Below are 27,591 nucleotides of genomic sequence, written 5' to 3'. Positions count from 1 at the left end.
CAATGCATACTATCACTTGAAGGAGGAAGTTATTTTAAAAATTGTGTTTATGTTTATTTTGTTGGATTCGTTATGTCTATTTAAAACATCCAACTGATGATTGAAATGCCCAAATGCCATTTTGCTTTTCCAGTTAATCAGAAATCTGCTGCTCTAAGCAGAGCCCTAAAGATTCAATTGCTCCATCATCATTCTCCATTACTTTTGTCAACTATAGCTCTGTAGGAATTGAAATTCAATGCATCATGATAGGCTGTTGAGGGTCCCTGCCTTTAGGGAGTTTGCAGTCTTCTCTGGGAGGTTAGAGGAGAGAGACTGAAAGAAGACCAGCCATCTCAGGTGGTAGATAGAAGGCTCTTCATATATGACTTAGACAGCAAGAGAAGGGATGTGGGGGAGATCAAGGTAGAAATGAATCCTGAGGTCATCATGCTTTGGCTTTGAATCATTGAATCCATCTTCCCCTTTGTTTCAATTTTGCTTTCTCTGGAATCCAGGAAATGGCAAAAATTTCTTTGGATTTCTTTTTAAGTTTGTTGCCATCTTCCAGGGATTTTCTCTCATCTTCTATGATGTAAGTCACCAGCCCGAGCTAACGAAATGCACTTGGCTTCACATTGGAATTTGACAGAAGAATGATTTCTATTCTCTATTTGTCATGTGGAGAGTCAGATGGGAATAGGTCTCTGTGTTCTCCTTGGCAAGGTTAGCTAATACAGCCAATATGATCATTATTTTGTGCATGCCACCTTCATTGTCCTTAACGAAGAAAAAATGCCATCTATCCATGTGTCTTATTTTTAAACATTAAAAAAAAAAACACCCTTTCCTCTTGTTTGGTTTAATTTTCTCTAAATTATATCCTCATCATCCCATAAACAAATATGAATTAGGGGTAGCATGAAAAGAAGGGCTAAAAACTGTGCTTAATCTACTTGGAATACATTAAATTGACTAAGAAACAGGGAAATTCTTAATGGTGAACATTCTGGAATATTTGTGGCATGCATGCATGCTCAGTCACGTCCAACTCTTTGCAGCCCCATGGACTGTAGCCTACCAGGCTCCTCTGTCCATGGAATTTTCCAGGCAAGGATACTGGAGTGGGTTGCCATTTCCTCCTCCAGGGGATCTTCCCTATCCAAGGATCGAACCCATGTCTCTTGCATCTCCTGCATTGGCAGGTGGGTTCTTTACTACTGTGGCACCTGGGAAGCCACTGTAATATTAGTGATTTTTAAGGTTTTATTGGCTTCATGGTTAAAAGTAGTTTTAAAAAGAAAATCCAGTATTTTTACTTTTCATTTGGAATCATTTAATTTGTTCGATCATTTCTTCCCCCCTGTGGTCATGATGTATATTTTAGGATCAGAATTATCTTAAGGGTACAGTGAGTGGGTCTTAGAGTTTCTAGTTCAACCTCTTTATTTGGCAAATGAGAGAACAAGCCCAGAGACACAGGGGACTAAGCATGAGGTCATGCAGAAAATTATTGGAAGGCCTGACGCTAAATCCCAAGTGTCCTGAGAACTTTAATGGGGACATCAGATCACATGCCTCTGTGACACACTCAAATGGAAACTCAAACTAATATGCATTGTCCTGTGATCCTGACTTGTCCAAACTAAGATTGTTTGGACAATGTGCGTGTATTAATTGCATATTTCCAAGTCCCCGGAGTTGCCGCTCTCTGTAGACCTTCCCTGGATGAGATTCAGGTGTGGTACTGTACATAGCAGAAACAAAACGTTCTGATGATTGATTTAATATATTTCAACATTTCCTGAGTTTTTATCTTGAAATGTTAACATATTCATTTGATTTATTTTGAAAGTCACGGTTAAGTATATCTTATCTTGTCATATGTCTTTCATTGCCTATGTTGTGTTATTTTATTTATAAATCTATATGAAACTGTAGGGGCTATTTAAAGAGGAAGCAGTAAAATTGGCACGTTTTGTCAATCAGAGAGGAATAAGGGATGTTTGCTTTCCTGACATGGTTTAATGTGGTCCTTCTGAAAGAAGAGAACTAGTTTAGATAAACTCAAAGATCTCATTCAGGCCCTTTAATTTCTAATGTAATCATCACCCATAGTTAAAACTGTTGTAATTCAGACTTACTTGTCAACATATTCAACTAGATCTGTAGAATTCTTGGTTGACATTATGGCCGGAGAAAATCTTACCTGAAACAAAGGTCATGGGTTTAAAATGTATTGTTAGCTACTTTACAGGGAAATCTTATCCATCTTATGATGTCTTAATTTAAAACAAAATCAATGCTATAGGCCACAGATCATTAGCTCAGTTAATCTTGCACATGCCCCATTTGTACCGCTAGAGGCTAAAACCCAAATCAAGTTCTGGGAAAATTCTGGACAGTTGCATTTCATATATTTGGTACCATAGTCAAGAAAAACTTTCTGGAAAAGTCAAAACCATAGATTGTTCTTAGATGGTATTTTAATGAAATAGCAAACGATTATTGGCTGGGTTACTAAAGATGTCTTCACAGAGTGAATTATTCCTGACCTGGTAAATTCCAGTGGGAATCAGCTAATTTTAAAAGACAAAGCCAAAATCTAGAAAACTTGCCTATTCAAATAATTTTGTTTTCTAAGAAATCTGTCAGAGTCTTATAGTCAATGAGAAATAAAAGTATAGAGCACAGATTTGTACATAATTTCTAATGTTAAACATAATTGGCTGTATGGACACCACTAATTCAATAAAATGATACTAGAAACTTCTACTTGCATGAAAATTCATTTAATTCTGTAGCATTTCTAGGAGGAAAGAGGTTACCAAATGTACTTACTATTTTGCTTATATTGAAAATGTTTTAAATATTAATGTTCTTTTATTTTTTAAAATTAAAAGAAAAAATGAATTTACCGTCATTTTAATAGCCTGTCACTGAGCTGGATTCAATCTGGAGAGTATGAGTTGTATTCCAGTTAAAAACTTAAATAAAATATGTTCCTAGGGTATTTTTTCTTGGTTTATGTTATTAATGACTGGAATGGTGAGTAGAGTATGTTAAAACCCATGACAGAAATCATTCCTTTTGCAAATGCCTTAAGAATGACCACATCTTACTTCTTAATTTAGGGCTAAAGAAACGTATTTGAAAACCTCTGTCCTCCAACAAAACTTAAAAAAAAAAAAGAAAGGTATATTTGTTTTCAAGGAGGCTAATACAGAACGCCTGACAACAGGCTCTCCTGTCCAGCCCACTCAGTGGAAGGAACCAGAAAAAGCTTGAGGCTGTGCAGATGGAGCCAGTGAGCCATTTAACTGTGCTTCAGGCCCTCTCTGCCCAATGTTGAGTGGAGTTTGCCATGAGTCTGGTGCTCCAAAGCCAGGTCTTCGCCAGAGAATGGACTTATTATACTAATACCCTGAGCACACAGATGTCTGTGGTATGGAAACCATCCCAGCTCCTTAGAGAATGGGACTGGTCTTCTGCCCTGGTTTGTGTTTTCACTCTGGATTCTGGCTGGAACAGTGCTGTGCCATGGGCTCCTCACCTACTTAACTCCAGCTCTTTCCTTCTCACCTCTCCACGGCTGCAACCCAGCCTGGGGGAGCTTGTCTGTGGGCTGGTCCCTGGCCTTGTATGTTCGGCACCTCCTAGTCTTTTGTGAGTACTTGTGGAAAGAAAGAGTGCGATGTATATTGTGTCCAAGGACGATGACGAATTGGACTATTGTCTTCCTTTCTTCTTTTGAAGTAAAGCAATTGGATATATATCTGTTTTATCTATTTATTTTTTTAATCAGTTTTATTTTGCTCATTTTTAAGTTTTGCTTTGGAAGACAGTAAACAGCATTCTCTTAAAAGCATACCTACAAGTCACATACTTTTAGAGTAATAAATGTTAAACCTCACAATTTAGGGAAATTTGGAAAAATATAGAAAAAGTAAAAGATACAGGAAAAACAATCCTAGAGCAAAAGCTGTTAACATTGGGGCATAACCTATTTACTCTTTGTGCACTTTTTTAGGTATTTAAGTTTTTATATTTTTGCTAGTTGAATATAGGAGTCAGCTATCCCACTGGATTGAATTGAATATAGGAGTCAGCTATTCCTACAAACTAAGCATAATTATATCAAAATTGCCTCATAAACAACTGTGATTATCACAGGATATTTAGAAGTATTAGTTTTCATTTGTTTAGTAATAATGCTTTACAACTGAATGGACTATAAAATATGTTCACAGATATGATGTAATTTCATTCTTGAAACAGCTCTGTAAAGTGAGAATCATTAACTTATGGATAACAATAGTTACCTTAAGTAACTGAAATCCTTCTTTATTAGAGAAAGAATTTAAGATGATTATTTTTATAGGTGAGAAATCTGAGGATCAGAGAAGCAAGGAACTTACTCAACATCATGTAGGTGATGATAATGGTCAAGCTGAGTCCTTCCTACCTGCCTTTGCCTTAGAGGCTCATTCAAGCTCCACATCTTAGGATAGGCCTAATCAGCCCATTTCACATAAGAGGAGGCAGAGAGTTTTTAAGTAATTGTCTGAGTCATGCAGCCAATATGTGGTACGGCCAGATATATAGATACCAAAAGTCATTGCTTGACATTGTGCTAGCTTTCCAGTCCTCTTCCCATCACAAGAGGCTGTATCCGCTAGTCAGAATTATAAAGCAAAGTCTGAAAACACTGCTTATTTGAGTGTTTTTTAAAAAATTAATGGGGAAGATATGACAAGTATGTAACAATAAAAATTTTATTTAGTTATTTTCTTTTTTGTTAGAACATCCACACTTTGTGTTCCTTTTAAATCTTCACAAAAATAAATAATGATCAAATTTCTAGCTCCCCATATTAAAAGTCAGTCCAATGAATGAACCGAGAAATCGAGATCATTTTTTTTGCAGCTTGTGCTGGCCTCAGTCATTTTTTCAAAGCAGAACAAACAGGAAAGGTGAGAGAGTGAAAAGGAAAGCAACTCTTCCTGGACTCCTGAGATCTCTCTAAGCAACATTAAGCTTTAAAGAAGCTGAACAAAATATCTTATTTTTAATATGAATATCTAAGAGTACTTGCTTTCTTTTCTTGCTCACTGGCTGAGCCAGGAAGGGGGCCATCAGGTTCTTCTGGCTGTTCCTTGGCAGCGGCAGTCGGGGAGGCACTTTTGTTTATATCTGTCTCTAGGCAACCAGAATGCTGAATCAGATCAGGAACTACCGCAAATGAAGTTTTTGCAGTGGTGGCAATTGTTTATTTTTTAATTGAGGGCAGTTTCTGAACATACAGTGAAATTTAAGGGGAGGCTTCTCATTTGTTTCACACGTCTTTCCCTCCTTCCTCTCCTCCCCAGTTCTCCCCCAGGTCCGTATCACACCTACAGAACAGCTTATCACCTCGGATACTGCCATTGGACAGTCAGGAAACTCCTAAGAGGCGCTCATCTAGGTCAGACTGATAATAGGCAATGATTCCTCACCCCATTGTGCTGAAGCCTTCTGAATACCTACTTCGGGATTTATTACCTTGTTTGTATGTAAACAGAAATATAAGTAAGCTAGTCAAGAATGAGTGGAGAAGGAAATGGCAACCCACTCCAGTGTTCTTGCCTGGAAAATCCCAGGGACAGGGGAGCCTGGTGGGCTGCCATCTATGGGGTCGCATAGAGTCGGACACAACTGAAGCGACTTAGCAGCTTAGCAGCAGCAGTCAAGAATGAGACATGTAGAGTCCTTGAGTAATCCACGAGATAAATACCTGAACTCATGACGCTTGATTTCCTGACTTTATTTTTTTGGAAAGGGAACAGAGGTTTTTATTTTCTCTCTCTGAAAGCCAAAGTACTAAGGAAACTTGATTGCATCCTGACCAAAGTCTTCATGTTTCTGGGGCATCTTCCTGGGGTGGCCCAGCGGCATTGTGACTGCAGGAAGGAACTGTGATGTCGATGGGGTTGGGGGTCCTCACACTTTAGGTCCTAGGTTTAGGGGCTTCAAGTGTTTTCCTTAATGCTCATTGTAGTAAAAATCTCTAGGTCCTTCCCACCTCTTTGTCTCAATGGGTGGGAAGTGGTTTATTTTTAGACCAATATTTCACACCCTTCTGCTTATTTCCCCTTCAAAGTTTGAGAAGAGACCAGTTTCCATCAGATTAAACAAAGAAATGAGATGCTGCCGTACTCCCAAATCTTCTTCCCCAAGTATGTTAAGGCAGTTAACTCTTCTTGGGCTCCAAAATCATTGCAGATGGTGACTGCAACCATGAAATTAAAAGACGCTTGCTCCTTGGAAGAAAAGCTATGACCACACAAGACAGCATATTAAAAAGCAGAGACATTACTTTGCCAACAAAGGTCCATCTAGTCAAAGCTATGGGTTTTCCACTAGTCATGTATAGATGTGAAAGTTGGACTCTAATGGAAGCTGAGCACCAAAGAATTGATGCTTTTGAACTGTGGTGTTGGAGAAGACTCTTGAGAGTCCCTTGGACTGCAAGGAGATCCAACCAGTCCATCCTAAAGGACATCAGTCCTGAATAGTCTTTGGAAGGACTGATGCTGAAGCTGAAACTCCAATACTTTGGCCACCTAATGGAAAGAACTGACTCATTGGAAAAGACCCTGATGCTGGGAAAGATTGAGGGCAGGAGGAGAAGGGGTCAGTAGAGGATGAGATGGTTGGATTGTGTCACGGACTTGATGGACATGAGTTTGGGTAAGCTCTGGGAGTTGGTGATGGACAGGGAAGCCCGGCATGCTGCAGTCCATGGGGTTGCAAAGAGTCGGTCATGACTGAGTGACTGAACTGAACTGAACAGAACTCCTCCAGGATGCTAGGTAGAGCATTACAAAGAATGCTTCAGTGACAGGTGGGTGGGGTAGACAGGCTTTGTTTGGTTGTTTGGCTTGTTTCAAAAAGATGTGGATTGTTTTAGCTCTGAGATACTTTCCTGACTTTTAAAATTAGAATTTGCATATTTTGCTAACACCACTTGGCCCTCATAAGCAGAAATGATGTTACTGGCTGAGTCACTTTTCACTCGATGGTGCTGGTTTGCCTTGCTCTGTGGGCGTGCATGACGTTCAGAATACGAAGTGACAAATTTTGATCCCATAGAGAAAAACACACGTGATTTTGGCTTCACTGGTGTACCCTCACTAAGTCCTTAAAGCTTAGAGATACCATTTCATGGTCTGCAAGCAATCTAAAGTGCTGGCGACGCCGCTCATCATCATTTTTAGAGGGTGCCAAGTGAGACTGACACACCAGTGACAGCAGGTGGTATCGTGTTAAAGGTTAGAGCCCTGACTTCTCAGTCTACTGGCAATTTACTTTGGGCAAAATTACCTCCCCTCTTCAGGCCTTAGTTTTCTCATCTGTAAGGGGAGCTAGTAATATTGCTTTCATAAGGTGGTTGAGAGGATTCAGTGCAATGATACACTTCAAGTACTCAGCTGAGTGCCAGGCTGGGGCTCCACTAAAAGGCAGCTATTATTAGTGATTATTTCTCAAGGTGCCAATTATCCAAGAAATGAGAGACCGTGTGAGAGGAAGACTGGATTTGACCTTGTTAAACAACTTCTTACAACTCTTTCTCTCTTTAAATTCAGCAAATCCATAGGATTTGCTAGAAAAATGGGCCCCAAATGAAATGAGAGTCTAACTTGTCTGTTCTGTAAATGGCTGCTTGTCTTTTAATAGAAAAGTGCAAGTAAAATACATGTACCATTGAATTCCTGCCTGCGCAAATGTGTAGGAAAATCCTTCTCAGAAGTCAATGATCTTCAAAAATGCCTCCTTATCTAGGGCTACCAAGAATATAGCCTAAAGTAAAGAAACCAATGATGTTCAATTTCCACCTTAAAAACTTAAAAATGACATTATGTTCTGGTATTATTTTTTAATATGCATAAGTGAAAGTCTTTCATTTGTTTCCGACTCTTTGCAACCCCATGGAATATACAGTCCATGGAATTCTCCAGGCCAGAATACTGGAGTGGGTAGCCTTTCCCTTCTCCAGGGGATCTTCCCAACCCAGGGATTGAACCCAAGTCTCCCACATTGCAGGCAGAGTCATTACTGTCTGAGCCACCAGGGAAGCTCAAGAATACTGTAGTGGGTAGCCTATCACTTCTCCAGGGAATCTTCCCAACCCAGGAATCAAACTGGGGTCTCCTGTATTGCAGGCAGATTCTTTAGCAACTGAGCTATCAGGGAAGCAGATAGAAGACAAATTTTTAAATATAATTTTATTTACTCATTTATTTTTGGCTATCCTGGGCCTTCATTGCTGTGTGGGCTTTTCTCTAGCTGCAGCGAGCTGGGGCTACTCTCTCATTGAGGTTCATGGGCTTCTCATTGCAGTGGCTTCCCTTGCAGATCACGGGCTCTGGGGGCATGGCCTTCAGTCATCGCAGCACGTGGACTCAGTAATTGTGGCCCATGGGCTTAGTGGCTCCAGGGCATGTGGGATCTTCCCGGATCAGTGATTGAACCCATGTCCCCTGCATTGGCAGGTGGCCTCTTTACCACTTGAGCCACCAGGGAAGCTCTGATTATTACTTTAAATGTAGGCATAAAGGAATAATCTTGAGATGTGGTCAGTGAAGACAGAACTGCTGTGTGCTATTGTGTACTTCACAACCCTAGGAGGCCCCATTCATGCAATTCAGTTCAGTTCAGTCGCTCAGTCGTGTCTGACTCTTTGCAGCCCCATGAACTGCAGCATGCCAGGCCTCCCTCTCCATCACCAACTCCCAGAGCTTACTGAAACTCATGTCCATTGAGTCGGTGATGCCATCCAACCATCTCATCCTCTGTCGTCCCCTTCTCCTCCCGCCTTCAATCTTTACCAACATCAGGGTCTTTTCCAATGAGTCAGCTCTTCGCATCAAATGGCCAAAGTATTGGAGTTTCAGCTTCAACATCAGTCCTTCCAGTGAACACTCAGGACTGATCTCCTTTAGGATGGACTGGTTGGATCTACTTGCAGTCCAAGGGACTCTCAAGAGTCTTCTCCAACACCACAGTTCAAAAGCATCAATTCTTCGGTGCTCAGCTTTCTTTATAGTCCAACTCTCACATCCATCCATGACTACTGGAAAAACTATAGCCTTGACTAGACGGACCTTTGTTGACAAAGTAATGTCTCTACTTTTTAATATGCTATCTATGTTGGTCATAACTTTCCTTCCAAGGAGTAAGTGTCTTTTAATTTCATGGCTGCAATCATCGTCTGCAGTGATTTTGGAGTCCCCCAAAATTCACAGAATACCGATGTAGATTTTCATGTTTGTTAGGCATAGCAAAATTTTCAATCTCTTGCCTTACGAATTTTCAGGCAGATGTCAAGAAACGTCCAACTGTCTCACAAGTGAAAATCAAGGAAAGGTCTTGAGAAAAATATGCCTATTTCTGACTCACCCACAAGTGACTGTGGGCCACTGGCCGTCCCAACTCAGAGTGTCTGCAGAGTGCTGTGTCCTCTGCTGAACTGGACTCAACCAGCACGGGGCCACAGCAGCCGGTAGTCGTTGGAAATGTCCTCCTGATTTCCTTTTCCTTTTAGGTCACCTCTCGCCTGTTGTCCTAACTGCCCTCAGGCCCTCCTTTCTGGAGAGATCTCTGTGGACCTGAGGACCTCTGCTCACTCCCTTGATTCTTTGCTGGTCTTAATTCAAATATCACTTTTCCAAAGAGACCTTCCCTGACTCTCTAAAACTTATTGTTTCCTCATATACACACTTCCCGTTTTCTGCTATATTTTCCTCTTTAGCATGTATCTATCTAATTTGCACTTATTTTGCTTACTAATTGTTTCCTATGCTAGATTCTTAGCTCTTGGGGGCAGAAAATTTTATCTCTTTGTTTGCTCCTCTGCCACGGTGTCTAGAATAGTATCTGGCCCATGGTAAGTGCTCAATAGTGAAAGTGAAGTCGCTCAGTCGTGTCCGACTCTTAGCGACCTCATGGACTGCAGCCTACCAGGTTCCTCCGTCCATGGGATTTTTCCAGGCAAGAGTACTAGAGTGGGGTGCCATTGCCTTCTCCGAAGTGCTCAATAAATGTATGTTAAATAAATGAATAAACGAAGTCCATGAACACATGTGGACAAAATTCTGCCAAGGAGTTCAGAAATACAGGTGACAGCGGATGAATGTGGTGTGAGTTGTAGAGGAGCTGGCATCTCACCTGAACTTTGCAAAATGCACAGACTGGAGGTCCCTAAGGTCTGAGTGGCAACTACAGAGTCTGACTCCTCTCTTGCCTCCCCCCACCACCCCCCTGCCCCTCCATAGCCCCACAGACACCTCCAGGGGCTCTTACTGTCTAGGTCCCTATTGACACTTGGAGAGAGGAAAGGTCTCTCTCTCTCCATCACTGAACATTTCTTGTCCTGTCCTCTTCCTGCCTGACTTTCAGCCAGTTTCTCTCTTAGAAAGTGTCTAATCAATTCAGCATGGCCTTTACATCCAACAAGGGACAATGCTTAAGTCCAGGTATTGCACACATCAGTATGTATAAAGGTTGCCTGGAGAGCCTCTTAAATTGTAGACTCCTGGGAGGAGTTTGCACCCTCACAGGTTTCAAAGAAGCTTGTTTTGATTAGAAGCCCAAGGACCACACACTGAACAACTCAAAGAATGTAATTTCTAAAGGTGGCGTCCATTCCTGTGAAACCTACAAGGAGCCTACTTGTGGCTGGGGAGTCTCCTCGATATTTCTAAAATTGCTACTATATTCCTGTAAACTATCAACTGTCTACCTGCCTGCCAGTCTGCTATCCATCCATCAGCATCTTAGATTCTGTGTCTATGTGGATTTTCCTCCTCTGCAGTGATGCTGGAGGAGCTTTCTCCTTTCAAAACAACTTCTCGGAGTCCTAATTACCATCTGCACCTCCTCCAAGCCTGAACCACACCTTACCAGAAGTCTCCCCTCAGGTGCCAACAGGCAATTTCCAGTCAAGCTTATCTGGTGTTTATACCTTGATAAATATCCTCCCACCTCTTAGCAAGGCTCTCTTTGTCACTTCTCTGGTTCCCTGTTACCACTTCTGTCTCCTCCACCTCTGAACAAACAGCTTCTCCCCAGATACCTAATTGCAGTCCAGCTCTAAGGTGAATTCCCACCTCCCTCCGCTGTGTTTCTTGCCTCCAACCCCCACAACCTTTACCTGTCTTTGGCTAATGCCAGCCAAGTCAATTGACTCACCAAATTAAGAACTGCAGTGCATTAAAATATATCAACTTTGGTAATTTGCAGTGGAATAAAATGCCAAGGGAAAAATACACTCTGGAGATGTGAATTCATCTTTGTATAGAGTCTGCCACATGTTTTCACATGTGCAAACAGGGTCCAGGACAAACAAAACACAATGACTTAAAAAAAACTACTGTGGCTGTTAATGACAAAGGGTAGGTAAACTTATCATTCAAAAACAATAACAACCGGAGTGGCAACTTACTGTGTTGCTACCAGATCCAGGGACCGTGAGTTTCTGTGGAGGCAAGCAAAGCCTCGTGCTCATTGTTAAATCGGTGTACAGAATCTCTGGGAGATTGGACACAGAATATTTATTCTCGCTGCTCTAGTCGCATGACTTATTTCCCTCATTTCTCTGTAAAAATCTCTTTTGCTGAAAGGACGCTTCTTGCTCTGCCAGGTGCGTGCGCCTCCTGCATTCAGCAGCCTGTTTTCAAAAACCTGAGTTCCACATTCCGAGGGCGTCGGCTCTCCAGGCTCAGGGCCTGCTGCTCCAATGACCTCCAGGAGCCTGTTTTTGTCGTGTGGTGAGACCAGTGTCCCCAACCTTCCAGCCTCACGCCAGCATCAGAGCTTCAAGGTGAACAGAAATATCTGTTTGAAAAGCGTATAAATAGATTCTAATCCCCAAATCAATGAATGTATTTTTGGCCCTAGATGTCTACACATTTAGCCAAATGGCTCTAGGACAGAATTTAATATTGTATGTGTTGGTTTTGTCAGTAGAGAGGGTAATGAAATTCACAAGGGAAGTTTTTCCATGTTCTGGGAATACCTTTATGTCTCACCATTAAGATATATGAGGTTCTGTTCTGTGCAAAGCTTACCTCTGGGGCCCATTCCCTCAGTGTGTGCTGCATAGTCATATCCTCTTATGGCTAGGATGCCTAACCTTGTGAGCATTTGGGCATCTTCCCTTTGCCCTTCTTCTTGGGCAAATAGCTTGGCTATCTTTTTAAAAGTTAAAGTGAAAATAGTTTTGTCCAGTGTACTTTTTTTCCCCCTAGAAATTTGTGGTCAGCTTTTCATAGGCATAAAAATAAATAGTCCAAACTGGAACCTTAGGGGATGAGAAAACATTTACTGAATGCCTACCACGTGCAGGGCATGGTGTATGTGAATTTCTATGTTTATAGTTCAGTTAATTCTCATAACAACTAAATGAGCATAGTATCCCATTATATAGGTACAAGTTGAGGAACCTTCTGAAAGTCATACAGCAGTGTGGCTGACTGAAGTCTGTGCTCTTTCTATCTTGCCAAGCTGCTTATCTTTGAAGTCTCTATAGATCTTCATCCTTTCCTGCACCCTGCCCTTCTTTATGGCGTCTCTTCTGCCCCTTGCCAGTCACCTTGTGTTTTAGACATTTCAAGCTTTCTGCTGAATTCATTCAATCGTTCAATTCCTCATTTACTCTGTCAGTCACATAAGCGTTCAAACATTTCTTGGGTGATTTCTAAGTTCTTTTCTAGATATATAGCAATGAGTAAAACATAAAAAAGTCCTCTGATATTCTAAAAGGCAAGGTACAGCAAGTCCACAGGCATACGCATTAAAGATGAAGCATGCTGAGTGCAATTGTAGAGGAAAGCAGAGGTGTAGCCAAGCAGAACTCTTATACAGTTACCTTCTCTGAAATTGTTATTATAATAATCCTTATTATTCATCATCTGAAATAATCATTGTACACTTTGATGGGCTTTTAGCCTTTTTTCTATGAACATATACATGTATGTGTGTGTGTGTACTGAAGATCATATTATATGTATAATTTTATATGCTGACTTCTCCATTTAGTCTTCATGGTATGTTATATTTGATATTTTACCTGGTATTACATATTTTTTAAAAAATAGGATTTTAATAATTGGCTAACCATAATTCTATTTAACTGCTTCTTCATTTTTGCATATTTAGGTTGTGGCCAACTTTTTAGTAATGATAATACAGTGATAAAATTTTATATAAAATCATTTCATATACCTCTGTTCTCTAAGAAAATAATGGATCAAAGGGTGGGAATATTTGTGAGAATCTTGATACACATTGCTAAACTGCCCTGAAAAAAATTATATTTTTGCAAGGCAAATTGAAAATGTGTAACAGGAGACATAAAATTTCTATACCCAAATGTAGAATTTGTACATCTTAAAATATATTCTGGGGAACTATCCAAAAATATAGAAAAAAACTTATAAACACGTTCGTCATGGTGCTAAAATAACTAAAAATTGGTATTTGTTTTAATTGTCCAATATGAGAGAAATGCTAAGAGTATTATTCTATAGAACTGAATTAGGACTACCATTAAAAATAGTGTTTATAAATGATTACTGATGATACGTAAAATGTATATTTACAATGTTCAGTGGAAAATTGAGACAGAATGTTACATATAGTTTGATTTCAACTATGTTAAGACAAATTCCAAAAAGAATTTTATCCAAGTTTTAACAGCTTTTTGGAGGATTATGCATAATTTTTTCCCTTCTTTCTGGTTTACTGTATTCGTATTAATATGAATTGCTTTTATATTTGAAAAAAGACTGAGACAACTGTTCCTGTGTTGTAAAATTGTTTTCTCCCCCGATTTCCTTACTGATGTCAGTTTGGAGATAAAATTTCAGTCCTACTTTCCTTTTCTAATGGTGTGCACCAGCTTTTGCATTTTGTTAAGAAATCATGCTAGAAATCACAAATTTCCTGGCTGCAGGCTTCTTTGAAGTGAGCAGGCTGAAAAATGCCTGCTAATTCCAGAATGCCTTCACAGCTTCCACCGGCCAGATCTGGGTATGGGATTTGAGATGAGGAATTGTGGTTGAGTTCCTGACTTGTTCAATTCCCACGTCTCTTAGAAAGCAGCAGAGAAGGTTCCTGTCTGATCCGCGATTGATCCCTAGAGAAGCCGACAGGGAGGCACTTTCAGAGCAGAATATTCAGCTTCAGGATGAGGAAGCACTTTTCACTCTAGGTCTCAGACTCAATTTCCATCAGTCAATAATTTGTTTCAGACTTTAGTCCATGTTTATTTTTTAAGGTGGAGGACAGCATTATTTGATCTGACAGCAAAAATAAATGTCTTGAAGAGGATTCACTAGGAGATGTCTAACATTTTTTTTAAGAATTGAGGAGTCTCTGTAGTTATTTCTTATATTTTAAATTCAATTTCCATATTTATGCATATACACTTCTACAACAAAAGTGCATAAATGATATATTTTTCAAGTGAAGTCTTTTTTTTCCTTTTCCTTTTTGCTTCTTCCTTCCCTCAGCCCTCTCACTCATGTGAACTACCTACCATGGAGCCTTGGTAGGAGATCTATGTATCTTCAGAAAATGTCAAGTAGATTAAAACGCCTCTTTCCTACTCAGATTTTTTTGAGGAATGTTAAACTTCATGTTAGCCAGGTTTGAGAGCTCTGTGGCAATGTCTTCTCATTAGTAGCTAGTTGGTGTTACCACTATACTCAGAGAAGTGTTATCTGATTTTATGTTAGAATTGAAGATCTGAATGTTGTTTCTGGCAAGTGAACAGATTCTTTTTTATACTACCTCAACTTTAAAATGTTCAAATAGATGTTCTTTGACTTAAAAAATAAAAAATACTTCCAGTGGGCATTTACAGGGAAGGGCACAAGGGAGCTTTCTGGAATGGTAGAAATTTTCTGTCTTGATTGTGCTGATTTCCTTGGTGGGTAGCATCTATCAAACTATATTGAACTGTATGCTTAAAATGGTTGCATTTTTTTTTTACCAAGTTATACTTGACAGACATTATTATATTAGTTTTAGGTATACAATATACTGATTTAATATTTTTATACATTATGGGATAAGCACCACAGTAAGTCCAGTTCCATCTGCCATCATATCAAGTTGTCATAATATTATTGACTATATACTAAAATGGATGCAGTTTATAATGGTAAACTACATACAAATAATATTTGTAAGACAAAAGCACTTTTATTTATTTCAGTGAGTTTTAAAAATTTTCCACGGAGACATTGGTGCTTATCACTGTAGACTTCACCTCTCTCCTGTCTGTGATGACTTGTAGATTTCAGATGATTTATTCTATGGGGCCACTTATGGACTGGAAAGTAATGGAGAGGCAAAATTGGCTCTGCAGGGGACAAGATGTCACTCAAGGAAATGTCATCAGAGTCATCAGAGCTGTGTACAGAAGTTGAGATCGGCTTAGTTCTTCCATAAGCCTCTTCCAGATGGTGGCGAAAGATGGAGAAGGAGGCAGTTCTTGACTTGATGTCATGGAGACAGAGTTCCGTGCTCTGTCCATATTTATCTCTCTCCACTCCCTTTCTCATTACTGTGTCAAACATAGGTCAGGCAGAACAATACGTACCAGTTAATAAAACAAACACCATTATTTCTGAATCAGGCGACTCTCCAGTTGCTTGTTATAGTCTCTCTAAAGGCAATTTTGGGCTAAATTTCATTATGGCTTTATTCTGTCATTTATTTTAATTATGCTGATGACTAAATTATTTTTTAAAGAAGTGGCTTCATCATGCATCTAACTGTAAATTGCTCTTGGTTAGAAACAGTGAAATTTAGGCTATGAAATGGCCCAAGTGGGTAATTTCTTATCCTCATTCCCCAACATTTGGACAGCTTTATGTTGTCATTGAGACCCTTCTTTCCATCTTGGTTCATGCTGAAAGCCACAGAGCTGGTGTTCACATGCACTCTTCATTCGCTGTCACTAAGTCCCTTAGAGGGTCCAGTCACTTTGGTTTTAGCCAACGCTGAGGAGCAGAGTAGCATTCACTGCTGTGGGCCAATCACATGGACTCAGAAATGCAATTCAAATTTGTTGCATGGACTCTCTTATGGGGGGTGGATGGGATTGAAGTTTTTGGTAACCTTTTTTTGGTAAATTCCTTTTTTTTTGTTTCTTTGTTTTGGTTTTGCTGTGACTCATGGAGATCTTAGTTCCCTGACCAGGGGTTGAACCTGTGCCCCTGCATTAGGAGCACAGCATCTTAACCACTGGACCACCAGGGAAGTCCGTGTAAACTCTCTTTAAAAACCTCAAGTCTCAATACTAAGATTTATGGTGTAAATAAAATTGAAGAAGGAGATTGAAGATAGTTATAAGGAAAGTCTTCAACTACTTTGAAGAAAGTTGGAGGAATGGATTTATTTATGAAGGTCTAGTATGTATTTGGTTTGATCCCTGGGTCTGAAATAGCCTCTGGAGAAAGGAAATGGCAACCCACTCCAGTATTCTTGCCTGGGCAATCCCATGGACAGAGGAGCCTGGCGGGTTACAGTCCACAACTGAACACACACACACAGAGTATGTATTTACTTATTTGTTTTACATTTTCTTCAGCAAAATCTTTGGGAATTTCAGTGGGTAATTCCTTGCCTACTGTGTTCTAGAAATAAATACAACTGTACATTTAAGTAATAAAACTGTTTAATAATGCAGTTTCTCAATGTGTGCAAATTGAAAGAGAACAAGATATTTACCTGATAGCACTGAAAATGTATAGCCACGGCACTGACCAAGTGATGGAGACTGCAGAAAGTCATCCAAATAGTGAATTTGGAGTTTGTTGTCATTGTTGTTCAGTCACTAAGTTGTGTCCGACACTGCGACCCTGTGGACTGCAACATGCCAGGCTTCCTGGTCCTTCACCATCCCCCAGAGTTTGCTCAAACTCATGTCCATTGAGTCAGTGATGCCATCCAACCATCTCATACTCTGACGCCCCCTTCTCTTCCTGACCTCAATCTTTCCCAGCATCAGGGTCTTTTCAAATGAGTCGGCTCTTCACATCCGGAGGCCAAAGTATTGGAGCTTCAGCTTCAGCATCACTCCTTCCAATGAATATTCAGGACTGATTTCCTTTAGGATGGACAGGTTGGATCTCCTCGCTATCCAAGGAACTCTCAAGAGTCTTGTCTAGCAGCACAGTACGAAAGCATCAGTTCTTTGGTGCCCAGCCTTTGTTATGGTCCAGCTCTCACATCTGTACATGACTACTGGAAAAACCATAGCTTTGACTAGATGGATCTTTGTCAGCAAAGTGCTCTTTACCATCTGGGCAGGACACCACCACAGTGGAAGGGCCAGGAGTGCTTCCACAGCTGGTGGGAGGGCTGGGGATGGCGTTGCCTCTCCCCAGGCCTCGGTCTCTGCAGAGGTCCCCTCCCAGACTGAGTGTGGTGAGTATGTCTTAAGATAGAGCCAAGCACTTATTAAAGAAAAATGCCTCTATTCTCCACTGGGGGGCCTGTCTACTAGTGCCCTGGCTTCAGAGAGGCAGGGAAGAGCCACTGGGAAGGAAGCCAGTGAAGACGTTTACTCCCGGAGGGAAGAGAATTGTGAGATGTGTGTAGGAGAGGGAGGAGGCAACATCGCTTAAAGGGAGTGAACCGTTTAGGGCTTTAGGCGGTCCCTCTTTTGACTGCAAATCTTCAACTGTTACTAGATTCACTAAATGCTTGGAAAGAATAGTATTTTTGCTTGTCTGTCTTTGGAAAACAGTGAGCAGTCAGGGTTTTGTGACTGAGCTATGCTTGTGAAACAGATCGGAGCGCAGATGTAGGAGCTGGACACTAGGGAGGATCAAGAAGCAAGCCCTGAGGGTTTCACACGATTTACTTTGGGACAAATACCACATTTTGTCAGGGGTAATGACTCCGGTCTTAGGATGAAACAAAACCGTGAAAGGCAAAGCAGACAACAAAAACAATGAGATCCCGGGTGACTCCTTAGAATGCTAAGTCAAACATCTTTGGAAAAAATTCCTACTTTAGACTTTCAAGTTTTGTGGAATGAAAGTGTTCCAAGTAACCAAAGAGCTCTTAAAGTGAGAACACAGAGCAATTTAATTACAGACCATTTGAACATGGCTTGAAGTGTTAATAAATGAGTGAAAATGTAGATTGAAGTCTTCATGAAAGAGCTTCCGCATATCACTTCTTTTCATATAAACCCATCTTTCTTGCCTCAGGACTTCCGTGGTGGTCCAATGGCTAAGAATCTGCCTTCCAATGCAGGTTTGATCTCCAGTCGGGGAACTAAGATCCCACACGCCATGGGGAACAGGAGAAGCAGCCCTCGGAATGTGAACCCAGATCCATTTTCCATGTGGCAACTTTCATTGACCTTTAAGACTCTTTGTCTCGTTGACTGAAGAACCGTGACTTGTCCTCTTGGAATCATGCTCTTGCAGTGTGAACCTATGACTGCTTCTAGCCCGAGAGGCCTATTGTAAGGGAGAAAGAAATGAAGAGGGCGAAGCTGACATATGTGTGCCTTCAGTTTTCTCTATTCTGTATGCACTCTTGAAAGAAAGAATATGGGCAGTTATTTGTGTAAATGCGGAAAGGTGGATTAAGGAAGCTCTGAGTCAACCAGATAATTCTGGAAGGACTGCACCAGACCAGGAAGGTTTATGAACCCAACTGGTTACAGATATCAACCAGGTAGAAAGAGCATTGGCATCATTGCAAGGAGATGGATGTGCCAGTTGTCCTCAGGGGGCATCTGATTCTGCCGGTTCTGTTCAGACTCAAGGGGGATGAAGTCTCTAGGTGACTCTCTTAACTAGGATGCAATGTCAATAAGGTATGATACAGGAAATAAAAATGAAGACAGGGCATTCTGTGATCAAGGATTGAAGGATGTAGTGATGGTAAGAGGAGGCTTCATTGGGAAGTTAGGGATGTTGAAGGGGAGGAGAGAGGGAGTGAGGAGCCAGACTCTCTATGGGTCATTGTCTTGGCCTGGCTCCAGCTGGTTACCAGTTCCCTAGAGGCAAGCACTTTGAAGTGAGAATCTTACGAAAGGAGGTTCTGCTACCATGACTCCCTGCCCTTACCAGGAAAGACTGCTGTTGACATGGTTAATCTGAGAACAGAGTGACCAACCTCAGTTTGTCCAGGATTTTCCTGACTTTTGCAGGGAAGGTCTCTAGTCTTGGGGAATCTCGGTTACCCTGGAGTCCTGTGGAATCTGATGCTGGCTGGTGGTTAGGACCTTGCAGGAAGTGAAGCTGTCTTGGACACAGTATTTCTATCCAGGGCAAGGCAAGGGAGGAACAATGGAAGCAAATCAGAAAAGCATGGTTTGCGTAGGAGATGTACTTTCCTCTCATTTTAGATTCCAGGGTCCCTTGATTCAGAGAAAGGAGGACAGCTGTTACTGTTGAGGTTCTAGATCACACTAATCAGGAAGCCAGCAAACCTGCATTCTGGTTCAGGAGACAGAGATAAAGGGATTAGAAATATGAGGTGCAGGGATTAGAAATATGAGGTAGTAGAGGCCTTGCTGTGGAATAGATTTCTCCTCTGCCGTGGGAGGATGCTGGCTGTTCATTTAACTTTTCCATAGTTCCTATTAGAAGAAGTCATTATTTGAAAATAATGATGTGTGAGGCAATGAAATTCTGTAGGAAAAAAACTCCACTGATGTTAACTCAAAATAAGTGTCAGTTCAGTTCAGTTCAGTCGCTCAGTCATGGCACACCAGGCCTCCCTGTCCATCACCAACTCCTGGAGTCCACCCAAACTCATGTTCATTGAGTCGGTGATGCCATCCAACCATCTCATCCTCTGTCATCCCCTTCTCCACCTGCCCTCGACTGAGCATCAGGGTCTTTTCAAATGAGTCAGTTCTTTGCATCAGGTGGCCAGTGTATTGGAGTGTCAGCTTCAATATCAGTCCTTCCAATGAACACTCAGGATTGATCTCATTTAGGATGGACTGGTTGGATCTTCTGTACACGTGGGAAAGACACCTGGAGGAAATGTACGAGGAGATAAATAGTATCATGGAACATGCAAGGGGCAGCTACCTGTCCTTTTGCAGGAATTAGAAAATAAAACATTTACCTTCTTTCACTATAGAAAAGGCTTTCCAATACATAGGGTGAATACCTGTTGATGGAAATCCATGGAGGATACAGACGTGAATAGGTAGCAGAATCTGGACAACAGTCAGTAAGAAGCTGTGTAGGTAACTGGGGCAGGACATGGAGACAGAGACGATTTACTCTGGAAGCATCAGTGGCTTCAAATTCTCCACTGAGACATTTAATCATTTTTCCTTGAGAAGAGAGTTAATGGTCAAGTAAGTTTAAAAAACAGTTTCCCTTTGCTCCTTCTTCAGTTTATACCTTAGCAGCTGGAACTGCTTAACTTTGTTTAACTTTAGTATTTCCAAAAGTCATGTAACCAGGTAATCTCATTTTATTTTCAATTGGGAAGCAATTATTATCATCCTAAGGAAATGAGAGAACATACTTTCAGAACTACTGCTTCAGAAAATTTCCTTCTGAGAAAAATCCCAGTGAAAAGCTCAGAAAGGAATTTCCCTGACATTTCTTTTAGAGGTCAGTGGTGTCTATGGTTGGAATATATGGCCTTTCAGAAAAGAACCATTTTCTCAATTCGTTGGAGCTCTGCAAGGTTGCATCTTTGTGAATCTTCTCTTTGAAAAGACATTTAAAATTCCTGGTGGCTCAGATGGTAAAGAATGTCCCTGCCATGCAGGAAACTGGAGTTCGATCCCTGGGTTGGGAAGATCCCTTGGAGAAGGGAATGGCAACCCACTCCAATATTCTTGCCTGGAAAATTCCATGGATGGAGGAGCCTGGTGGACTACAGTCCATGGGGTCGCAAAGAGTCAGACATGACTGAGCAACTAACACTTTCACTTTACTTTAAAATCCAAAGTCTAAAATGAGACCAGTCTTAGAAATGCTATAAACAAGAAAAGAGTTAAAAAGGCAAATATGAAAATTAAAGTAGTACTTTGAAGATCAGAATGATATTTGAATTAGAAAAAGATCACTCAAAACAGAAGTGTTGAAAGATTTGCTAAAATTTGGATGAAATTATTATCAGGTTGAGAAAGGAACAATTAAGAAAAGCTTACTGTTTACTTGGGAAAATGATTGAACTAGTAAAATATAAAAGTAGTTCCTACCCAAACACTATCATAACACTATGATGGAAAACTTGTTGAAAGGGCAACACATGGGAAAATTACTTTATAAATATTTTATAACTAGTAGACGTTTCAGCTGAGCAACCTAAACATAGCCTTTTAGGCTAGAAGCAATATATTTTTCATTTTAATATGGTATAAATAGGTCATCTATCACTATCTGAGAACAAGTTTTTGCACTGAGTCAAAAAAAAAAAAAGAGGGGGCTTTAATCAGATGAGAGTAAACAATAGGTGTTTATTAAGAATATTTAGAAAAAAGGTGTATAAGGGGAGAGGGATAAATTAGGAATATGGGGTTAACAGATACTCACCATTATATATAAAATAGACAAGGAGCAAGGATTTTCTGTACAGCACAGGGAACTATATTCAGTATCTGTAACAACCTATAATGGAAAATAGTCTGGAAAAAAAAGAACGAAAACAAATCACTTTGCTGTATACTTGAAACAGTATTGTAAAAAGAAAAAGGGTATATTATCTTTCAAGAATTCTCTGAAGATGTCTTAATTGAATTGATTGTTGATTGTCCTTTCCAAATAAATGAGCTCTTGACTGAAGTCTTCTGCAAGAGCAGTTTGTCTCTCTGAGTTATGCAACACAGGGAGGTGAGCGACGTGTTGGTCTTGGATGAGCCTATGTATTCTTTCCTGAGTTGCCATATCTGTATGCAGGACTATGCTCAGGAACACTTGTGGGTGGTCAGTTTTCCTTAGAGATTTCCACATGCCCAAGAATATTCCTCCTCCCCATCTTGGTATCTCGATAGGGGTCCAGTGTTCAGGTCTCTAGCTGCCAAGAGTCCTTCTTTGGCACTCCACATTGAGCTGCTTACACAGTGCTGTTTTCCTGCATTTTATTGAAACGTCATATTATCCTCCTTCCTATTTACAAGAGCAGAACACTGGAAACAAATGTAAAAATGTAAGAAAATTTAAAAAATGGGTTCTGATGAAATACAAATGAATCCCTAAAGTAGTGATTTTGTTCAGTAAAGAAATGTTAAGTGAAAAAAAAAAAAAAACCCAAGATATAAATTCTATGTATTATACAATCCACATAAATACATTCCATATGTATATTCTTTCTCTTTACATGTATGTATACTGTTCTATGGGCTGCCCTGGTAGCTCAGATGGTAAAGAATCCACCTGCAATATGGGAGACCTGGGTTCAATCTCTGGGTTGGGAAGATCCCCTGGAGGAGAGCATGGCAACCCACTCCAGTATTCTTGCCTGGAGAAGCCCATGGACAGAGGAGCCTGGTGGGTTACAGGGGCGTCACAACCATGGGGTCACAAAGAGTTGGGCACAACTGAGTGACTAAGCACAGCACAGCACAACACACACTATTCTATATAAATATTGTCTGTACACACACATTTATACATACATGCAGCACTGAAATGTTAATGGCACTTATCATATAATTACAGTTGATTTTTGTCTTCTTTACCCAATTTTAATAGATGTGTATTACTTTGCCATTAAGAAAAATATTGTGGCAGAGTATTGTAGAGCAATTGTCCTCCAATAATTGTATTTTGTTCTATACCTCTCAGTATTGTACAGTTATAATCTTTGATAATTTTTAGTTAAAAGAAAGAACTGAAGATCCTGACAAGTTAAGGAAAAGTGAGACTGTGTGTGTTTATGTCCAGGCAGTAGATGAGCAGAATAAAGATGAAGTCATAGTAAACAAATGCCATAGAACTGTTTTCACTATAATCCATTCCATTCTTTGACTCCCTGGTTTTTGCTAGAGGAACTGGATGTATTCGTGCAGGTATGTTAATATATGTGCACAGACCTTGCATTTTGTGTTCAGACTGGAGACTGGACTTGTCTTCTGCTGATCAGCTCTGGGACTATCCTTGGACAAGTTCCCTGGCCTCCCTGGAGTGCAGTCTTCCCATCAATAAAGGAGAGGCTTGGGCCTGGCATCTCGGTGCCACAGAGTCGAGATGGAAGAGCATGGGCATGAGCCCTGACCCTGGCACTTTGAGGATGACTGTGGTGGGGCCTTTACAGTAGGCGCCATGGGGGGTGGTAACCTTTCAAGCGTTCAAAGGTTTTTGCAGTTTTCTGGTGGGAGTTAACCACAGACTATGAGGAAGTTTGACCGCTCTTAAAACCAGAGCTCCTCAGTTGGGAGCCAGCTTTGCAGTTTGGGGAGGTCTGTTTTCTGTGACTGACTGCAATATGGTTCAAGTCAGAGGGAAAGAAGGTCCCTGGAACTCCATCCCAAGGAGCTGTTCTGGCAGCAGGCAACGGCCCAACGACTGTGGTTGAGTCCATGTTGATGGGTAGCGTTCTCCGAGCTCTAACTGAATCAGCTGGTATCTTGTTGATAAGATTTGCTTCAGCACGATTTCCAAATGGTCCTGTTTGCTGCAGATCCCTCCCAGGTGCCTTCAGCCCAGTTACCATCCTCATCTTTTGGAGACTATAAACAATTCCAACAGAACTTTCTCAGAAGACATTGAGCACCTTTTTCTATTTAAAGGAACACGGGTACTCCCAGGTGGCACTAGTGGTAAAGACCCTGCCTGCCAATGCAGGAGACACAAGAGACCCGGGCTTGGCCTCTGGGTTGGGAACATCCCCTGGAGGAGGAAATGGTAACTCACTCCGGTATTCTTGCCTGGAGAATCCCGTGGACAGAGGAGCCTGGTGGGCTAAGGGGTCGCACAGAGTCAGACACCACTGAAGTGACTTAGCACGCATGCACAGGGGGAGGCCTTAAAAGACAATAAATTCATTTATTCTCACTTGGATTGCGTTTGTGATCAAAATAAATGTTTAAAGTGTTAATAAAAGGAAATACAAGAAGTCCTTAGGAATGAAGGACTAAAAGCAATGAAGCATGACCATCATTTCCAGGGGGACTTCTCTGCCTGGTTTTGTTCTGTTAGTCAGACAGTGTAAAAAAAAAAAAAGCCTGAAAATTGCCTTTTATTATTATTTTTTTTAAAGAAGAGGTTTGGAGGAGACAGAAGACCCTTGAGGCACCTCTCTGGTGACTCTGTGACTGTGACTGCCTGAAGTAAGATATTGTCAGTATAAGGGGTTTGTGCAATGATCCCAAGAAGTACATTTAAACGATAAACATTTTTGTAACAAAACTGGAAGTCTTATATGAGAACATGTGTAGGTTTGTGGGTTTTTCCAGGCTTTACTTAATGTCTCTAGAATGATGGTTGTACAATTTGAGCCGGAATCAGAATCACCTGAGCCTTTTAGAACAGTGACACTCCCCCCAGCCCCTGTGGGAGGTCCTGATTCAGTCAGTTGGGGGGAGGCGTGGGACTGGAGAAATTACGTTTCGAACAAGTTCCAGGAGTTGCTGATGGTCTAGAAGAACCAGCCTGGAGAAAATAACCTGGCTAGGGGAAGGCATTTCTTGTAAGGATTTTGTATTTTTTTTTTTTTTTTGCTCCCTTTCCAGAATTCTTAGAAAAGTGTTCCAAAGATTATGCAAGGATATCTTCAAGGCCCATTTGATTTGAAAATTTCCCATAAAAACAATGAAAGCATTGCTCCTTTGGATGCTCCAAGTAGGAGCCAATGAAGAGATTAATGGCATAGGTCTAACAGTGGCCGAGGAAGAGAGTGGATTGTTTTCGGTTGACTAGAGAATCCTGCACACAGAAAGCATGCAATTTCTTTGAGGAATTAGACAAGAAAGTGAGATGGTTTTCTCTGTGGAGCACATTTAACCTAAATACCAAGATGGGCTCAGGATGTCACAGTTACTTGATGGGTACCTGGGTAAGCCCTCACAGACATTTCCCATCTTGTCACTCAGCTCTCCAGTGTTTCTGCCTGGAGAATCCTAGGGACAGGGGAGCCTGGTGGGCTGCCGTCTATGGGGTCGCACAGAGTCGGACATGACTGAAGTGACTTAGCAGCAGCAGCATAGGCATGTACATGAGAGTCGGCAAACTCAAGCAGGGATGTTGACCAAGCAGCCTTCTCTGCCTGTGGAACCAGTTCCCATTCCAGAAGTAAATCACGTATTATCATTTCCCATATGTTTTGCACACGCCACTCCATCTGCCTAGAGGGACTCCGCCCAAGACACTTCCCTGTTGCTATTGCTGTCCTGTTAACCCTCTGTGAATGATTAACCTTTGGACTTGCCAACCTCTCACTGTCGTTGTTCAGTGATGAGCTGCTGCTTCCATGGAACTGGAAATATCTTGAGTACACAGCTGGTCTTGGATTCATCTCTGTGTATCCAGAGCCTGATGGAGCATCGGGCAAATGTTTCCTGTTGAAAATAGGGCCATGGATAGTCACCGACAAAATCTTATCTTTCATATAAGTAATGCAATCAGTAAAACAAGACCACAACTCAAAAGTTGGCAAATGGAGAGTGAGAGGTCAAATCTCTTTGTACTTTCTCCATGTTCAAGCTAACAAACCAACGAACTTCCTCCTGTGTCCAACCATTCTCGGCTCTCAGTCTCCCCTGGTCTCCATCTGCTCCAGGATATGCCAGGGCTCTTCTGAAAATTTCAGAAATCCACCTTGGATTTCTCATCTGGCTCCTTCCCTGCACTCTCTGAAGGAGATTGTGGTTTGTGTGCTTTTTCTCCTTAGAGACAAATCAGAGCCCTGATGTTTCCACAAGTAAATGAAATGGAGGGTAAAATACCCGGTTCTTAGAAAGAAGCATGGGAGTATTTGATGTTACATTAGATTTTATGCTTGTTTTTAAAAAAAATAATGGGATAGTGCTCTTCATTTTTCTATCTAGCTACTTAAACTAGCTATCTTTATATTTGTGTGGTTTTTTTTTTTGTACAGAAAAATGTTTGAACTGATGTTTCCCTGATGTTAATTATGGACAATTTATATAGTGGGACTCAAGTGCCTTTTAAAGCACTGTTCTATATCCTGCTCAGTACTGATTCTTAAAGAGATAAGCATTCATTATTTTTACAATTGCTAGGTTTTTACAATATGTTTACAATTTTTACAATATTTTTACAATTCAAAATTATTGCCTCTATCAGTATTTAGAAAATCCATGCCTCAAATAATGTCAGACAACGGATTTATCTGTTCTGTTTCTGTTTCTTAGAAGACACAAATGCCAAGATTCATAGTTCAGGTTACCAAACCCTAGAGCAGAAAGGTAACTTATCTTTATGCATAAATAAATTCTGTTGGACTGAGCTTTCATGACTGTTCAGTCTGCAGCACATGGAGCATTCTTTGGGAGATGGAATCTAACTCTATTAAGGTAGATCAAAGAGGGAGTTATTTCAGGCAGCCAAGGTGGTTCTGTGTTAGAATGAGTCAAGGTAATGCTGTTTGGCAAGCTTTCCCAAAAAAGGCATGTAACCTTAGAGATGAGAAATAGAGCACAGGGTGGTCGTGACCTGACTGTTCTCCTTGGGAGACAAGAAGAAGGGTTGTTGTTCTAAATGTGCTTGGTAAAGAACCTTCTAATTTTTTTGTCCCGATGACTTTATGAGGCTTTGGTGTTGCTATGTAAAGCTAGCCATACGTCCTTGGTGGGAACAGGAAATTAAAATGGAATTTTTGGCTGAACCCTCTGGGGATAGATTTCAGATAACGCTATGATCTGTGAAGCAGAGCATCCTATAGGAATTTCCAAGTTAAAATCCTAAATTCAGTTACCTGATTCTAACACATCTCATCCACCTCAAGGGTAAAAATGGGTCCATTTGTTGGGGATCAAGAAGAATTTGTGAGAAGGATTTCCTTGGAAACGGATGCTTCAAGGGGACAAGGTTTGTGTGTGTGTGCGTGTGTGAGGGTACTTCTCCTGCAGGGCAGTCAGGAGGGTTTTTAAGGCTTCCTGGGATCACATGGAAAATATGATTATACATCCCCTTTCATGCAGAGGACATGACAGACTGGTGTCTGACTGTGCCTAGGGAAGGTTCAGGCTGAGAGATGGGCTGACTGCTTGCTGTGATCTTATTGAGTCTATGGGATGGAATAAAAGGCACATGTCAGGATGAGAAGGAATGAAGATGGCCTGTGGGCTCCTTTGGGTTAATGGCAGAACATCCTATCTCAGGCAGTGGAGTCCTTCAAGGAAAACAGCCACTTCTATACTATGATCCAATGTAAGCAAGGGCCTGCTCCAAACCAGGGATGAAAAGCCAAAGGCAGGTCAGTCAAGTCAGGAGGTTTAAGGCATATTGAGATATAGTTCGGATAAGTCAGGAGTATGGCACCAGTTACATCAAGTGTCCACACGTGACCTCTTACATAATGACTGAAACATGAGTTGGTCCCACCCCCGCTGAAGAAAGCACTGCCCTCAAGTGGAAATTAAAACAACACCCTCAACAGTGGACC

At 41.0% G+C, this 27,591-nt stretch overlaps 2 protein-coding genes, 1 non-coding gene and 1 pseudogene across 10 annotated transcripts in view; 2 read left to right on the top strand and 2 right to left on the bottom strand.

Moving 5' to 3' along the window:
• The window catches only part of FAM81B (family with sequence similarity 81 member B), a 58,633-nt gene extending 53,487 nt beyond the window's left edge, over window positions 1-5,146 (bottom strand). For 3 of the 6 annotated variants that reach the window (XM_086413173.1, XM_086413178.1, XM_086413176.1), the window contains exons 1-2: window positions 5,071-5,146; window positions 2,124-2,188 (exon numbers count right to left, since the gene is read on the bottom strand). In XM_086413173.1, coding sequence (XP_086269299.1) covers window positions 2,124-2,188; window positions 5,071-5,115 — 110 coding nt within the window. In that variant the 5' untranslated portion in view covers window positions 5,116-5,146. The remainder of the gene's footprint in view (window positions 1-2,123; window positions 2,189-5,070) is intronic. The other 3 variants (XM_086413174.1, XM_086413177.1, XM_086413175.1) reach the window with 1 other exon arrangement.
• The window catches only part of MCTP1 (multiple C2 and transmembrane domain containing 1), a 721,660-nt gene that overhangs the window by 50,871 nt on the left and 643,198 nt on the right, over window positions 1-27,591 (top strand). The window contains exon 3 of one of the 3 annotated variants that reach the window (XM_086413162.1): window positions 11,660-11,839. The exons of the other annotated variants lie outside the window; for them this stretch is intronic. Coding sequence (XP_086269288.1) covers window positions 11,756-11,839 — 84 coding nt within the window. The 5' untranslated portion in view covers window positions 11,660-11,755. The remainder of the gene's footprint in view (window positions 1-11,659; window positions 11,840-27,591) is intronic. 3 annotated transcript variants of the gene reach the window in all.
• On the bottom strand, window positions 16,216-16,287 carry TRNAR-CCU (transfer RNA arginine (anticodon CCU)). Its single transcript has one exon. It is a non-coding gene; the product is annotated as a tRNA-Arg (tRNA).
• On the top strand, window positions 23,214-23,735 carry LOC147369984 (mitochondrial import inner membrane translocase subunit Tim17-A pseudogene; annotated as a pseudogene).

Source organism: Bos grunniens, chromosome 7 (assembly GCF_055505025.1).
Source record: "Bos grunniens cultivar Pamir isolate PY7600 chromosome 7, Bosgru_T2T1.0, whole genome shotgun sequence".
Taxonomy (NCBI): domain Eukaryota; kingdom Metazoa; phylum Chordata; class Mammalia; order Artiodactyla; family Bovidae; genus Bos; species Bos grunniens.
This window is presented reverse-complemented; position numbering and strand designations above follow the sequence as displayed.